Raw genomic sequence first — 17913 nt, 5'->3', positions numbered from 1 at the left:
GTTGCTGTCAATGCAGTTCAAAGGGGTTCATTGAGTTCGTCTCTCTCTTTTCATTTTTTAAGTGAGCAGGGGGGGTTGTTTTTGTCGCTTATTTCATGCATTCCAGCCACCAACCCTCCACCTATTTTCACATCCACCACACGAGATGGGTAAATAGTTCGGGGGCAAAGCAGGTAGCCCTCTCACACAAACACTTCTAATCTGATTTGAGCGTTTTCCCAGCCAGAAATGGGATTACTTTCTTGGTTTTACCACAAAACTCTGATAATTGCCTCTATCATACAGAAAACCCACTTAAAGCATGACTTTGTTCACCTCGCAAATGTTTTCAACACCATTAAAAACATTTGCACGCATCAGTGTTGCAGATTTCGTTTCTTACAAATTTAAACGAACGAAAATTTTGCATACGTCTTCAAAAAGCACGCATGCGCCTCGCTTGGCTGCTTACGAGACAAAGTAGCTGTTATTAATCCCCCAAACGTTGTTATACATTTGTAATATTCAGTGCTTAACTTTAGAAACGACCAATTATAGGTAATTACAATTATTTAATTGATTAATGTAAATTAGTTTTACAAAACATGAATGATATTAGGGGAGTTGTTTTACATTTTTGGAAAACTAGCAGAGATTGATTTTAAAGGACCAACATTGCCCAAAACAAAGATAAAATCTTTTCTTACAGATAAATAGTAATGACAGGCTTTAACAGGATTAAATGGTCAAACGCTATAACGTGACGTCATGGCTGTGGAGGGGCGTTTAAGGGCAGCCGGCGAGGGGGAAAAATGCCGACAATGCTGCACAAAATGACCACTTCCGACTCTATAAATACTTTTTTCGTTTATATTTAGCACTTAAAAGTACTCCAGCCTCATAATATTGCGTGCATAACTTCGGACTTTTTTTTTCAGGCTTCTAATGATTTTCTTTAATTGTTTGAAAGCAAGTGGAGCCCCTAAATGATCGATTATGGTCTTTCCGGTGTAGGATTAGCTTACTTAAAATAAAATGAAAATGGAACCACACAAGATTACGCACTAATGGGGAACTCCGTGACGCGTTTGTGGTGTTTCCTTGGGAAAGGTTTGTTGTATTCGGATGTAACTGATGATATAAAAGTGTCTTACCTGCAGGAGATTTTGCCGACATCCTTGATGGAGCTTTTTGTAGAGTGAATACAAGTGCATGAAGCCTATTGGCATTGTGTTAGCCGTCTGCAATTAAACACATTTTCCATCCATGAATATTTAATCGTCACTTTGGAACGTAAGATGAGCAGCGGCTTGTCTCATCAGGGTCATTTGTTAAGATTGTTTTTAAGTGGCGGTTTGGTTTCAATAAAAACGTCGTGCTTTTTAAAAACAAAAATATTTTATTGTAGATCATTTAACTTGACAAAAATAATAATAAACATTGATGTAGTGCCTAAAGGAGTAGCACTTAAAAGGAGAGGTGCAAAATAACTATGGTGCCCTCAAAACCCCTTCACAGGACGCCTCATCTCTTTTCTGGGCTTCACCAGACTTTTTGTTTACACATTTTGGTAAAAAAAAAATGCTTCATTGTAATTCCCACCAACGAAAAGCCATACATTGCGTCTGATTTTTTTTCTTATATTTTTTTAACTTCTTGCCTCATAGTACTCCTATATAGATCGTGTGCATTTAAATGGAATTAAATGACATAGCGCCTCCTTCAGTTGAAAGAATAAAAGGTTACATTCTACGTCAGTGGACACGACGATTACAACGAAATACTCAATACATCGTTACCGATTTACACAAAAAATATTTTTGAAAACACTAGACAACTATAATGTAGCGTGGGTAAATGCATATAAGGTGATGAGTATTTAGTTTGTCTTCTAAAGAAAGTAAATAAGTAAATCCGCCCGATGCACTAAAGGTACAATACAATTATGAATGGTACCTAGATAGTGAATGAACAGGTGCTGAAGCGGTTTTGTTCCAGGGATTCAATTATTTGCTCTAAAGCGCCATCTCAAGGCCACAAAGCAGAATACCTACATCATGACGTAAAAATGACAAATCTTTGCCAATCGTTTTAGTAAATTAGGTAAACATTTTGAATTAAAAATTTTCTAATTAAGCTTTTTGATCTCAATTTATTTCTGCTTTTATGTTCAATCTTGTTCCCAATTGCATGAGCAGAACTTTGTGTTTTGTTCCAACTGAACAATGGGACCTCAAAAGAAAGGACCCCGTTGTTTTTAGGGTAGTTATGCCATTCTAAATATTTGTGTTTAATAACTGCACTCTGTGGTGAAAAAAGCTTTTTGGGTGACTTAGCCCTTGTGCTTGATAGCAAAATAGGTTCTTTTTATCCTATTTATTCAATTCCAATTAGGTTTGAAAATATAAGGTTTGTTGTTTGGTTTTATGTTAAAGTGTTAACATGTATCAACAACAAAAAAATCAGTGTGTAATGAAATTATTTCCACTCGCCAACAGCTTTGAATACCAAATATTGGTGAGTGTGGTGAGAGTGGTGTTCACAGTGCCATAAGGATACTTGTTGCATTTTAAAGAGGCACCACTGAATAGATTCATCCCTGCTAAAAAAAAGTTTTCTTTTATTGTGTTTCGACCCGTTCAAATGATTACCATCAGCCTACATCAAGAGGTAGAAATCAGTGAATTAGTGGGGAAATGAAAACACAAACTCACTTTCACACACCTTTGTACAGTGCAGCCTCATGAGAAATGTGCAAGCTGATATCGGTAATAAATAATATGCAGGCGGAGCATGATGGATGACCACTTGAGCCTCCTGACTGCAGCTGATTGGCTGATCACGGTAGTCCTGCCCCCTCTTGTCGCGTTATGGCAACTGCACATTAGTGCAGCTGGAGTTCTTTGACAAATGTGCGGGACAGGATGGGCCACATACACACGTGCACACATACGTTGATAGGAAATGTGAGTTATTTAACCCAGGAAATTTTGAGACAGCGAGCGATGAAGGCGTAGGTGTCAGCAACCTCCTGGATGACCTTGCTGGTGGGCTTGCCGGCGCCGTGGCCCGACTTTGTGTCCACGAGGATGAACAGGGGGTTGGACTGCTTGCTGCTGCGGCCCATTATGTGCTGTAGGGTGGCGATGTATTTCAGTGAGTGGAGTGGCACCACTCGGTCGTCGTGGTCGCCCGTGAGCAGGAGGATGGCGGGGTACTGGACCCCGTTGTCCTCTGGAACTCTGATGTTGTGGAGAGGGGAGTATCTGGTGGAGGGTGAGTCACATATCCCGAAAGGTGTGGGGAAGCAAATGACCGTTATTTGCCTTTTAATAGTATATTTTTCTACATTACTCAAAAAATACATACATAGAATTCAGGGATATTCAGTTTTTACAACAATGTTGAAACAAATGTATGAAAGACTAAGAGGCACGGAAAGGGATAGAATTGGAAATGTGAATTTTACATTTTAGAGAACAGCTATTTGTGCAAAAAGTACTTAAACACTGAATTAAGTTATAATGTATTCTATGGCCATCCTAAAATTTCTCTTGAAAAGCCAAGCCGTTTTTATCCATTGGAATTAAACATTAATTAAAGATATTAGGAGAATAAACTGGAAAAACCTGTTATCCTCCAGCAGGTGAAAGATTACAGCATAATCATGATTAAAACCAACACAATTTAAGCAAATTCAGTTAATTTCCTTTCCTGCATGTGAATCTTAAGCACACAGTTGAATATGACACAAAATCTTGAGTCTATAATCTCCAGCAAATCAGTCAGTTTAAAGATTCCAATAAGTTTCCAAATAGTTGTCAAGGCCTTTGCCACTCAAATTTCTTAAATCCACAAAACACTACTGATAAAATTAATAGGTATGACAGGTATGACATTTAACCACTTATTGTAACTTAGGTGGGTTAAGGGTTGATTAATGCAAAACAGACGACTTTTTTTATCAGTCATGGCTACTATTGTGTCATAAATGTGTCAAAAATGTCAAGTCTACTCTACTCACTTACCTTGTACAGTACCGTTGCCAGAATAATCAGTCATCTGATAAAATTGTATTTGTGTGCCATAGCTTTACTCTAGAAGTATTGTAATTAACATACCAAAACTAAAAATGGTATCTCAAGCTGAAAACTATGAAGGCGACAATGAGTTTCACTCACTTGATAAGCCACTCAAACTGCTCCTTTTCTTCTGAGCACCCGAAATCGGTAGTCCAGGCGTGGCCGATAGTGAACTTGTGAAATTTGAGCATGTCCATGACCCCGACCTGCGCAACGGCACAGCCAAACAGATCGGGCCGCTGGTTTACGCACGCCGCTGCAGGGGGGAAAAAACATATATGACCCAACGAAAGCAACAAAAGGAGGTAAATTGTGGTTCAAACTCCAGGTGACATGTACCTACGAGCAGGCCGCCGTTTGAGCCTCCGTTAATTGTGAGCTTGGACGGAGAGGTGTACCCCTGCTTGATGAGGTACTCGGCTGCACATTGGAAGTCTGTGAAGCAGTTCTGCTTGTTGGCCAACATGCCCGCTATAAGAGAAAAGTAGCAGGTGTAAATGGACTGATGTAGCATACCCATTTATGTGATTCGCCACTTAATTGTGTCACTTAATCTATGTAGTGAAATGCTATCTTTAAATGGTAAATGACAGCAAAAGGCATGTTTATTTCATATTTCATGCGATATTTTATGCTCCTGAATGAAATGGACCGCTTGGATGTGTGTGGAAGCGATCCATTTATTTATTCAATTCTTTTTTTATTCCCCCGCCATGAAAATGATTGACTTCCTGAATTGACGAAGAATGCGAATGTGACGTCAGCCGGCTATTCATCTTCAATATACAGCCTATACTACAGTATGCAGAACGACTGCAGATTCAGCTGATCTTGCGGATTATTTCGTTTATTTTTTGCACCACGCCAGCCCAATGTGCTGCAGGCTTTTGTTGCTGCACCAGGCAGAGGCGTGTGAGCCTTTTTGGGTTTCCAAAAGCTCCTGTTCACCGCAGATATTGGCGAAAACAAGTCTGACAACTGTGGGACCATTGGACCAACGAGGAAGTGAGTAAGCTACGCGTTTTATATTATGTCATATACTGGTATCATGACACTCGTTTTAATAAGGTGCCGGCTTGCATTTTGTGGGTGACAATGTTCCTTGTCCACCGAGAAGGCCACTCAGCTGACGACCGGTGGCTTGTCACACACCACGGTTACTTCCACCCCATCGGTCCTCTTCGTGTGGCCGTCAATAGACCACTATCCTCGGCTTGGGCTCGGGCAGCCCCCCGCTCCGACGTAGGCCGGTTTGTCCACCAGGAATACGCTATTTTCGGCATTCATACCCTTCTCTCCCCTCCCTGGAGCGGAACGGCGAGCTGTAACTTGCTTGCCGCCGGGGGCTGGCCGATCGGTGAAGACAATCAACCCCGGCGACGTGTGTGACATGAGTTGGGGAAATTGTGTGATTTTCCGTTTTCGAAAGGTGCGAATAAGACTTGGAAAAGCTGTTCGGTTCAGGTTAACATGTCAGCTATCTGTCACACCTCCTGTTTTGTTTACGCTTTTTCCGCCGTCTCTGAAGCCGGGCCAGGGAAATGACAAAAGATGGACTAACTCCTTCGGCATAAATTGCCTTTCGGGAGAGGAAGAAGTCGGCAGTTTTGACCATTATGCAGTTATTTTGCCCTGTTGTACTGAATAAATGCCTTTCCAATATTTCATATTCCATTTAGCACAAGACTTATTTGTCACAATCATACCATTTATTTACCAATTCAGGAAAAATACTTGGATAAAAAGAATATCCTCTAAAAACAATCATGGCATTTTGCTGCTCTCTGTGGCACTTTCCTCGTTCTGAATCTGAAAAATCTAAATCAGATGAAATAGTTACCCAGCCGACGTCATCATCCAGCTGGGGACGCTAGAGCGCTATAATGAGAGGCTGGGCTAAATGGCAGATTAAAAGACCAATTTCTCGTCATCTGCGCTTTGCCAAATTGTTGTATATAGTCGAATTGTCTCAAAATATGAGTCTATTCACATAATAATGCTATTTAAGATTTTTTTTTTTTCATGTTGTTACAGGCACTTTAAGGTGTTCCTCAATGTAGTGAAAAACTATCTTTAAGGTGCTTCTCATCACCTTTGTGCCAGGTTTCACCATACTCCCCTCCACCCCGGATGTTGGCGACGGCCAGGACTCCACCCAGGTGCCGTACAAAGATTAGCCGAGAAACGCTGTAGCTCGGCGTGATGGAGATGTTGAAGCCGCCGTAGCCATACAGGAATCCGGGATGGGAGCCGTCCAGCTTGATGCCCTTCTTGTGTACAATGAACATGGGGATTTGAGTTCCGTCCTTGGAAGAGTAGAAGATCTGGACAAGATGTGCAGACGATGGGATAGATGTATATACCGTGTTGGCCAGAATATAAGACAGTGTTTTTTGCATTGAAATAAGTGGCGGTCGTCTTATATTCGGGTCTAGACATTATACCAATTCACGATGCTAGATGGCGCCAGATATCACTAAAGCGAATGCTGAACTTGACTCCCCAGGCCAAAGCGAACCCCTTATGGTTATTGCAGTTATTGCAATTTTGTTGTTTCATTACAATAGATTGGTTTATTTACATTTCAAAAACCAGAAGCCATTCATTACGAATGTGATTGCACTTTAGTTTAGTGTTATAATCATTTGTTTCAGATGTACTGAAATTATTTTCTGTAGAAAAATTTAGTGTTCAAAAAGTCTTTTTTCAAACTTGAGTCTTGAAAAACAGGGGGTCGTCTTATAATCAGGGCCGTCTTATATTCAGGCCAATATTGTAATAATAATTGATGTTACCTGAGTCGTCTGGTAGTCAGATGGGTCAAAGCCTTTAACGGTGACCTCTCTGAAGATGTGAGGCTGCAGAGGCTCCTTGGTCAGGTCGCAGTGATAAATGATAGCTGGAAGAAAAAAATAAGAGTAAAATCCCTGTTTCGATCAATCGTTAATTTCATGTTAAGAATATTGAACTACAGTTTTTTTTTTAAGCATATGTACCTCTCACAACTGTGTCACTATAGAAATAGTTTTCATCCAAAAAAAAAAAAAAAAAAAGTCACATGTAGAGGTGAGAATCTTTGGGCACCTAACGATTCGATTACAATTACGATTCTGAGACTCCGATTCGATTATAAATCGATTAGTGACAGTAAATTAATTTACAGTTGTGAATCACCCGTTAAAGTTATTAAAATTGCGCCCGTTATTCCATAATTTACCTCATGTCTACTTTCGATATGTGAAAGTTTTAAAACTGTTAAAGTAAAGGGGTATTTTAGATAAAAAGTAATTAGGTTCTCTATAACAGCCTTCTAGAGAAGTCTACTGCTTTAAGATGGCACCTGTTTACTAGCGCGGGAAAGTCTGTCATTTCATATCTAGTCTAGATATATGTGATATCTACCATAGCCGTATGTTGCCGTATGTGTGTAGCAACTACCAACTGGGCGCTGTTTGTAGCGGCTGATGGCCGCAGTCAGGTATTATTGTTTTTTTTTTTTTTTTACTTAGCGGCATTAGCTGCACATGATATTTACTCTCGGTCCGTTCCTCATTGCGTCCCGAAGACCGCGCTACTGCATTTTATTTCCGCTTTACCTGGTATAATTCAATAATCGGAATTTGGATGTTTATGAATCGTTCTCGAATCTTCCACGGCCGAATCGCGAATAATCTAAGAATCGGAAATTTTGCACGCCTCTAGTCACATACATCCGCAGATTTTAATGTAGTTCAATTTCACCTGGCGAGAGGAAGGATGTAAAGTAGTAAAAGATCTCAGAGTCGCGCTTTCTTCCTGTGAATCCAACCACAGAGCCGACATCCAGGGGAAAGGTCCTGAGCTCCTCCCCGGAACTGAGACGATACATTTTTAAGACATTCTTCACATCGTGGAGGAAGCACACGAAAAGGTAGCTTGAGTACGTGCAGGTGGCAAATACTGTAAAGAGAGCAGAATGTGCAGGAAGTTGCAGAATAAATTCATCTTGAGAACTAAATCGCAATGCTGTAGCTGCTCACCAATGACGTCCTTATCATGCTGAGGGATGAGCTCCACCCAATCGCTCTGAGCCGGCGAGGCAAAGTCGATATTGATGAGGCGGTAACGTGGGGCGTCCAGATTGGTCTTGAATGTAAAAACCGTGCCCTCGTTGGTAACGTACTCATACTCAGCGTCAAAGTTGTCAATAAGTTTCACCCATGGCAAAAGTCCTAGATTCACAAACATGCAGCACTTTGAGGTTACAAAGGGGGCACAATAAACACGTTTGTTCAGAAGCTTAAGAAGACACGCATTAAGTTTCTGCTGCACGTATTGTTTCTCAGTTCACTCATTTATATTTATTGCCTGGAGGTGTTTTTCATACAAATATTTGCTGTAACCGGACTCTTTTACCAAAGGTTAGTGATAAGGCTACGCCAACAGAAAGATCACACAGTAAATGACACATACCTGTAATTCCCTGAGGGGTTTTCTTGAGGTCACAATACCACAATCTGTTGACAGGATCGCAGCCTTCCCTGATGGACAGTAGGACATAGCGGCCATCATCTGAAACCTGCGGAGTTACAACATTAATTATCTCTGCATGAGCAGAAGCAAAAACACGAGTTCAGTCTCATTTTGGGTGTGAGAAATAACCTCGGCTCCACTCATCCACTTGGGGTGATCGGGAAACTCTGCGCACAGCACATCCTCAGACTGCGGTGTTCCCAAAACGTGGAAGTATAGCTTCTGGTCCAAGTTAGTAGAAGTCTCAGTGCCTAAAAAAAGAAAATGTTTACAGCAGAATGCCAACACTTTTTTGTCTGTTTTGTACGAAAAATAAAATTACATAGTGAAAGCATCTAGCAAAGCTTGCGCATAATTGGGGCACAAGACTTATTGCATTTGCATTGATAGTGGAAGTTATCTTTTCATTCGGTGATACTTGAAAACTACTAAAATTAGTAATTTTATTTCGTTATGAGAAGTGTCTTGAGCTCACCATCACTCTTGCCCTCCTGCTCAGGATAAGAGTTATAGAAAAGGCCCTTTCCGTCATGTGTCCATGACATGCAGCTGAATTTGACCCTTTGCAGACGGTCCTCTAGAAGCACTGCACCTTCCACCCGCAGGAAGTGCATCTCCACCCAGTCTGAGCCGCTGGCGCTAGTGCCGTACGCCAGATACTCTCCATCTTCCGAGAATGCGTAGCCTTAACGGAGATGGGGAAATGCTGATGTTTGAAAAGTTGTTTTATTCAATTAGAATAAATTAGGTCTCAGTCAGTACCTCGCAAAGCAACTGTTCCGTCATCAGAAAATGTATTAGGATCCAAAAAGACAACAGGCTCTGCGTCCAAGCTCTCCTGTACATACATCACACTCTGGTTCTGGAGGCCAGTGTTGTAGAAGTGAAAGTACCTGCAGGTGGAGATGGATGGACATTCGAGTATTGATTTAGTAATTATCAAACTACTTACATAGACTCGGTTCTGTTGATGCTGGTTTTACCTGTTTCCTCTTCTGAACGGACAGCTATATTTAGGATAGTCATACAGCTCAGTCATACGCTCCTTGAACACATCCCGTACCTCGCAGCGTTCCAAAAATGGCAATGTAAGCTGATTCTGAGCAGTGACAAAGGCCTGTAAAAGAAAATCGGATAAGTAATTTTACATTTGTTTAAAAAAATAAAATAAAAAAATACGTAAACCAAATGAAACACGTATCCATCAACATTTCAACTTTGGAGAGCAGCAGCAGATTCATATTTTCCAAATTTTCAATGGTTCAGGCCATTCAAATCACTTCTTTCAAATATATACACACATTACCTGTGTCTTCTCACTGTCAGGGTCCTCTAGCCAACTATATGGGTCTGGAATTTTATAACCATGATAATCATCCACCTAAGATGTGTAAACAGATCACAGTATCATTCAGTGTGAACACATATTGATAACAATGAGCAAGAAACAGTCCATTATTCATCCGGACACGCGGAAACAGCTGTCAACGAGACCGCTTCGCTAACCCTGCTAAGCTAAGCGGCAAGCTAACAAAAGAAGCCGTTGCCTTTAATGAACTAAATGGCATCGGTACAGCACTGTACTTACAACTGCATCGTCACGGTAAGCAGCGGGGTACAGAAATGCCATTCTGAACGCTAATTTGGGGGATTCGAGTGAAGAAAAAAAGTTGCCCTGTGGTCCGTCAATGGAAGTAGGTATTGTGGCTCGGTTCAAGTTCTTGCCCACCGAGTCGTTTCCTTTCACTGCGTTTTTCATCCACAGACAAGCACAGTCAAGAGGTGAGGTTCCGTCTGCTTGGGTGTGAGTGAAAGTTAGAGCGCCCCCTGTCAGCAAGAAAAGTTTACAACCGTTACCATTAGGTCAATTAGTAAATTTACGGTATACAGTAGGGGTGTAACGGTACACAAAAATCTCGGTTGGGTACGTACCTCGGTTTTGAGGTCACGGTTCGGTTCATTTTCAGGTACAGTAAGAAGACAAAATGCAAAATATAAATGTGCTAGTTGTTTATTCCACACCTTTGTGCTTTCAACAATAGGAACATTAGCCTATACAAAGCTAGAATTCTGCTCAAAAGTAGCGGGTATTTAAAGATAATCCAACAATAATTTGCATTTCAGACCCCGCGTATTGGTCAGCTTTCTTTCTGAAAGAAAGAAGAAAAAAAGTCCTGTGCTAAAGAGAAAAGCAATCCCAATGACAAAGATTTTAACATATATTTTACAAATGAAATGCCTCAATGAATCATTTTTTTTCTTCTTATGAACGGTTTTCAAAAGCTTTATTGGTGGATTTTCTCAAGTTAAAGCGCCACACAGAATTTAAAAAATTAAATTGTGTAAGCAGGATCTGTGTAATATTCTTATTATTTAATTACAGGTGTTTTTTGCTCATTTCAATTTATTTTATTTAAATGGTCTAATATTTATTTTATTATGTGTTTATATTTTACAAATGTGATGTAGTATTCATTTATATTGTATATTTTATGTTGTATAACTTTAGTTCCTATGTGAATATTAGTTCCTACTTGTTTTGTTGTGGTAGGAGGGTTTTGTATTGAACACGGGGCCGTGTTGGTTATTATTATAGCAGAGAAGACAGCAGTAAATCAACAGAAACAAGTCAACTGTGCCACGATCTACCACTGAAGAGATCTGATGGACTCATAAAGTGGGTTACGATTGCATATTAGTTTGAAAATCGACCGGATCAACCGTATTTTTACAAGAGTGACTTCCGGTCTGCCCGATCGTAGCTAATGGTAGTAGTATTGATGCAGGAGGGTCGCGTCTCACGTCAAATAATAAACTCTACCGTTCTTTTCGCGTGCGTCGTGTTGAGTCGCTTCTGGGACGCGTCTAACACGCGGCCGCACTGGGACTGGTGTGCATTGGCTGATTGACTTTAACGCCCGCGTTTCACTGCGTTCTCGCGGTGGCCACGTTGTCGCGCCGTTGACGTTTCTAGGTTGTACTGTCCTACCATGTTGGTCATTATTATAGTAGAGAAGACGGAGTCAATAAAATCTACACAAAGAAACTGTAACCCGATCGACTCACAGCCTCGAAAAGTAAGGTTTACATTACATCAGAAACTCGTCGGTACGCCTCCGTTCCGAACCGAGCTCCACGTACCGAAACGGTTCAATACAAATACATGTACTGTTACACTCTTAGTATAATGCATAGGCGGAGTTTGACTTTTGGGGCAGGGGGGGCACAACATGTTGATCACCCCAAAACGCAGTGTCAGCAATAAAATTAACTTACAAAAATATTTATAATAAGTTAACAATGAGCGTTGTTTGTTTCCCATCATTCTTGAGGGGAATTCTAAATCAGGCTGCTTAGGCAATACTTTTCGTCAAGATTGTCATCGATAGAATTTGGTACACCCGCCGGTGTCGTGCCAATGTAGTTACCCCAGTGAAAAATTGTATCCCCTGGGCGGAGCCATATGGAGGTAGATTTGTGTCTTTATTATTCAATCAAAAAATTTTGTTTCAATTAAAAAAAAAAAAAAAATTGCTTCAATCAAAATATATATTTTCAACCAAAAAAAAGTCACTTCAATAAAAAAAATGTGTTTGAATGCAAAAATAAATTTGAAACTCAAAAAATACATGTTAAAGCTACAGTATTTTTCTTTGATTAATTTTAAAGTTTTTTTTTGTTTGAAGTCATGTTTTTTTGATTGAAGCAATTTTTTGATTAAAGTAATGTCGATTTGTGTTTGGGTCACCTTTTGACTAGGACATTTTTCTTATTATTGTTCAATCAAAAAATAAGTTAAAAAAAATATATAGATTTTCAGCAAGAAAAAACACTTCAATCAAAAAGGAAAAATCTCAATCATAGAAAAATAATTGCAAAAAAATATTTGAGAAAAATTTGCATTTGAACACTTCATTTTTCATTGAAAAAGTTTTCTTTGATTGAAGCAATCCTTTTTGTGTTTGGGCAATATTATGATTAGGACATTTATGTCTAAATCATTCAATCCCCCCCAAAAGTTCAATCAAAAAAATTATTTTCAATCAAAGAAAAAAAATCCCTTAAATGTTTTTTTTCTCTAATATATATATACTTTAAATTAAATGCAAAGCAAATGACTGTCTAAGGTGCTCCAAAAATAATTTCGACCCATTATAAAAATGTTCTTTTGTTCATTTCATTCATTTTTGTAGGAGTTTTATTGCTTTACAACTTTTTTTAGAGGAAGAAAAAAAATCCAAATTTATTGTAGTCTATTATATTTTAGGATTAGTTTAGTTTAGTTTAGTTTAGTTTAGTTTAGTTTAGTTTAGTTTAGTTTAGTTTAGTTTAGTTTAGTTTAGTTTAAATAAAAAGCTCAAAAACATTTTATTACAGATTGTCTATGAGATTTTCATATTGTGTTAAGATGGTCTTCCTTTTAACAAGGACACAAAATTATTCCTGTAAAATACTTTTTCAGCAATAATAAAGGTTTTATGCACCATAAAATGTTTGATAACTGGTTTTGAAATCAGAAGCCGGAAAAAAAGTTGGTTTAACTGCTATCTTACTATTCAATATAAAAAAGCAGAATTGGTCATTAAAAATACTTGCAACATCTAAACTTTATTAGATGAAGTGCATAGCTTCTGTCATTTCATTTGAAATTCTGTCTTCTGTGTTCTGCCTAGCCCTTGTCTTGCCACTGATTGATAAAGATTATCAAACATTTTTAATTAACATTTTCATTTGTTTATTTAGGTTTAGTCTCAACATTGGTAGGGATGATGACCTGCATGTACTCTTTTTGCTGGGGACGGGACATTAATAAGACCAAACAGGTTGGGTGAACGGGGGTCAGGGCTACATTTTTTCACCAATAGGAACCTAATTTATTGATAGGCTAAATGATCAATCCAAAATAAATCTGTATTGACTTATACTAACTTTCATGTGTATTGGTTAGGTGATACACCGTTCGATCCAAACCTTTATTTTCAGAAACTACCAAAGAAATATTTTGAAAACTTCCAGAATAAATGTCTGGATTTTATTAGCAAATTTAAATTGCAATATTTGAACATAAATACCTACATACAAACATACTTTTTACCTCGACTATGATAAATGTATGATTATCTTAAAAATTGTGTGCATACGCTGCAAATAAAAATATTTAAAAATAAATAATGTAGAACATAAATAATATTTTAAATACATGCTAAAAAGTTGGTGGGGACAATTTGAGCATCCTGAAAAGTTGGTAGTGCAATGTACCTACCGTCCCTATGCGAACCTACGCCCTTGAATCAGTTATATGAATACAAATATACACAAATAACTTTCATGTGTATTGGTTAGGTGATACACCGTTCGATCCAAACCTTTATTTTCAGAAACTACCAAAGAAATATTTTGAAAACTTCCAGAATAAATGTCTGGATTTTATTAGCAAATTTAAATTGCAATATTTGAACATAAATACATACATACAAACATACTTTTTACCTCGACTATGATAAATGTATGATTATCTTAAAAATTGTGTGCATACGCTGCAAATAAAAATATTTAAAAATAAATAATGTAGAACATAAATAATATTTTAAATACATGCTAAAAAGTTGGTGGGGACAATTTGAGCATCCTGAAAAGTTGGTAGTGCAATGTACCTACCGTCCCTATGCGAACCTACGCCCTTGAATCAGTTATATGAATACAAATATACACAGACACACTATAAAAAGTATTTTTAAACGAAACTATTTTTAAAATACTAACAAGTGTTCAACCTTTTTAAAAAAAAATAATGATTTCAAACAAAATCACAAGTAGGAAGATGTGGCTTATTTAATTTAGGCCATTCAGTGTGAAGAGTGCCGTTGTAAATGTTGACCTTTACACCACTAGCTGAAGGCATTGTGGGTCCACTGGGAATCTCCATCATCAACTCTTATCTACGTGACAGAGAAGGAGAGACCTCAACCTCTCACTCCTCTTTTTCTCTGCTCATCTCCACCCCCCTCCCCTCCCTTCCGTCCCTTCCTTCCTCGCCTGACTTGATCAATCAATCTTGATTTGGCTATAATTATCACTGGCGCCCATTCTTCCACCAGACCGATAGCGAGCAGATAAGGTAAAATGACGTGACACATAAATGGAGGCCTTAAGGAAACAGGTCGAGCTCTTGCAACTAAAATGATAGTGACTCATTTTTAGAGGTGGGCATTTAACTTGGTGTGTTGTTGTCGGCCACATCTAAGTGACAGTTTCAATACGCCACACTGCGCCTCAGTGGCTTCTTCAAAGCTATGTCGATAAGACCTTGGAAACAGGTTCCAAAGACGCGGTAGTGTCTCAGCAGTGAAAAGGGAGCACATTGTTTGGATACCACAGCTGATCAGACAATCAGATGTCCTGTGGCACATTCCGAACAGTTCTTACTTTCAGATTTATCTTCACGAGTCATATTTCTGAAGAAAAGGTTAGTCAGTATTGTCTGGAAATATGCAAAGCGAAAGTGGATGAAGAGGCTGAGTGAAAAATGGCGGGGGCAATGGGAATGTTTCTGTCCTGTTTTTTTAAGTGTACAAATATGTATATATCCTCTGGTTAGGACGTATTAATGGAAATGCTTTAAGATGTGTGTTTTGGATCATATAGGATGGCCCACCCATTACTATTCTTCTTCCCCTACTTAAAATCAGGAATACCCTACTATGTAAAGAGGATGTTTTCCTGTTCGCCTCTGTCGGATATGGTTCACGGAAACCATTGTCCTCTAACCAGGGGGAGACAAACACTGACAGTTTGAATGAATGTGTTTGCGTTGAAAAATTGACCTTTTATTCTCATTCAGTGAGTAAGTGGGGTGTATTTACGCGTCTTTTGACATAAGCTGGAGGCGTATGAATTAAAGCTCCCCCTTCCTCGGTTTTTACGCCAGTTATCCGGAGTCAACAATGATGGGACCCCCCCACCTTTCATGACAGGAGGAAGCACCTGTCTTAGTAGTAGCGGATGAAGAAGGACGACCACCTGTTGTGTTGCGGGTGAGGGGTCATCACGAGGTTACTACTAACTTCCATCTGCTCAATGATTCGAAACTGCACTTGAGGTATGTGCAATTTTGTAACAAAAAATCATGCTCATGCAAAAAGCAACAGGCCAATGCTAATTCTTCAAACAGGCAGTAAAAGCATGATATGTGTCATTCTGTCATTTTGCAAATGCTTTCCAGTTGTTACCCAGTAATGTTTTTTCTTGTTTCATCTGAGAAGCGAGTGATGCATGTGCTTTGGTAGATTTGGCTGTTTTTGTTAACAAAACAGTTCAAATAGATCAAAATAGAACAGCGGACACTGGTCATACTGTACTGTATCTAAAATGATAACACCAACTGAAACTAAAGTGCTCTCTTTTATTGTCTTGTGTTTTTTACATAACATTTTTATTTTAAGAGTAATGTTAAAATCAAACAATTCATTATGATTATATAAAATGTATTCCAGAAATATGATTCCAGTTATCTCGTAGATGCAGCAATGTAGAACAACTAAATAAATCAAATTGCCTTTCCTGGCTGCGTCACATTTTTTGTGTGGCCACTTGTTGCTAGGCAGAATTTATTGGGCTGTTGAAGCAGATACAGAGGCAAAAGGAAAAGGAAATTGGAAAGACACATGGGAAAAGGAAATTACTTCTAAAAATAGTATTATACAGGGTGAGCTGCAGTATATTTGATTCAGTAATCAGTATTAAATACAAATTTATAGGTTTACCACAGAATGCGAAAAACAGTGATGTTGGGTAAGCGTAATAATCTCTTCACTTAATGTAAAGTTCATAAAAGCAAGATTTTAGATCTTTATAGTCAATCACGTAATTAGCTTGACTGGATGTGTCAACAGGATGTAATTGGCAATGAGAAATGAGAGGAAATAAATGAAAATACAAACAAAATACTGATCTAGTTTAAATTTTCTCCTTTTCAAAAGCAGTCTATTGTACTATATAAGCACATATATTTACATGACTCATACAGAACTGACAAAACTACAACAACAAAAAACCCTTTCATCCTAATAACAGTTGTCTGAGGGGGATGCCAGGGGGACACAACAATGCTTAAAGATGCTTTTTAAAGTGGAGATCACAGAGGAGGGCTTCCTGCCTGTTTGTCAAATTCGGCTGTCATTAGCCACCGAGGGCCAGTGCGACAGTCTCCTCTCTGTCCTGTCAAGTCTGTTTGTCTTGAGGTCAGTCTGGCCTGTCCCATATACCATCGGATGTCGACAGGAAGCGGAATAATAAAAAATGTACAATTGTGCGTTTTGATGAGTTGTACATGTGCTGAATATTTGATTTTGTAAGGGAAAGTCAGAGCCTGGCCTTCGAACAGTTACATCAGCCAGCACTACTGATTTAGACTGACGTCGCAGGTTGGAGTTCAAATCCAGGCTGCCTTCCTGTCTAGCGATTGCATGTTCCGTGCTTGCGTGGGTCTCTGGGTACCTTTGCTTCCTCACATTCCAAAAACATACATGTTTAGCTCATTGTTTGCAGGTGTGAATGGCTGTTTGTCTATGTGCTCTATGATTGGCATTCTGCCAGTTTACTACACCCCGCCTGTCACCCGAAGTCAGCTGGGATAGGTTACAGAATACTCGAGACTCACATGACGGCTGGAGGAGGTGAAACTCCTGAACTTTTTCCCCCATTGAAGAAAACAAAATCGCTGGTATGGGAATACTTTGGCTACAGAAAAATTACAGACTGCCATGGCTTAGAGGAAGGCCAATCGACATGTAAAGCATGTTTGCAGAGGGTGGCTGCTGAGGACGCAGCACCTTTAATATGATTTCGCATTTATACAAAATTAAAGGTTAGTAAAAACTGTCATGAACGTTTCTCACCAACTACGAGAGTTAAATCCAGTGTGTTTAGTGTGTCTAGCGGTGATAAAACGTGGTGTTTTTTTCGCTCTGGCAACTGTCTGTGTTGAGAAAGAGAGTGTACATATAATGTACACATGAAACGAGTCATACACACATGCTTTTTATGGAAAATAATTCAATTATTAGGGTTGTTCCAATCATGTTTTTTTGCTCCCGATCCGATCCCGATCGTTTTAGTTTGAGTATCTGCCGATCCCGATATTTCCCGATCCGATTGCTTTTTTTTGCTCCCGATTCAATTCCAATCATTCCCGATAATTTTTCCCGATCATATACATTTTGGCAAAGCATTAAGAAAAAAAATGAATAAAACTCGGACGAATATATACATTCAACATACAGTACATAAGTACTGTATTTGTTTATTATGACAATAAATCCTCAAGATGGCATTTACATTA

The 17913-nt window shown here is 38.9% G+C and overlaps 1 protein-coding gene across 1 annotated transcript; it reads right to left on the bottom strand.

Moving 5' to 3' along the window:
• Positions 1 to 1440: 1440 nt before the first annotated feature.
• On the bottom strand, positions 1441 to 10376 carry prep (prolyl endopeptidase). The gene is made up of 14 exons (XM_057822679.1): positions 10162 to 10376; positions 9880 to 9954; positions 9557 to 9690; positions 9336 to 9466; positions 9049 to 9258; positions 8703 to 8824; positions 8514 to 8619; positions 8081 to 8272; positions 7803 to 8000; positions 6857 to 6960; positions 6154 to 6385; positions 4401 to 4532; positions 4161 to 4317; positions 1441 to 3245 (listed from the first exon to the last, which is right to left on the bottom strand). Exons 1-14 carry the CDS (start codon positions 10330 to 10332, stop codon positions 2951 to 2953), a joined length of 2259 nt encoding a protein of 752 aa, XP_057678662.1. The 5' UTR covers positions 10333 to 10376; the 3' UTR covers positions 1441 to 2950.
• Between the last annotated feature and the right edge of the window lie 7537 nt (positions 10377 to 17913).

Source organism: Corythoichthys intestinalis, chromosome 19, assembly GCF_030265065.1.
Source record: "Corythoichthys intestinalis isolate RoL2023-P3 chromosome 19, ASM3026506v1, whole genome shotgun sequence".
NCBI classification, from domain to species: domain Eukaryota; kingdom Metazoa; phylum Chordata; class Actinopteri; order Syngnathiformes; family Syngnathidae; genus Corythoichthys; species Corythoichthys intestinalis.
Note: the sequence above shows the minus strand (reverse complement) of the source record. Positions and strands in the feature narration are given on the sequence as shown.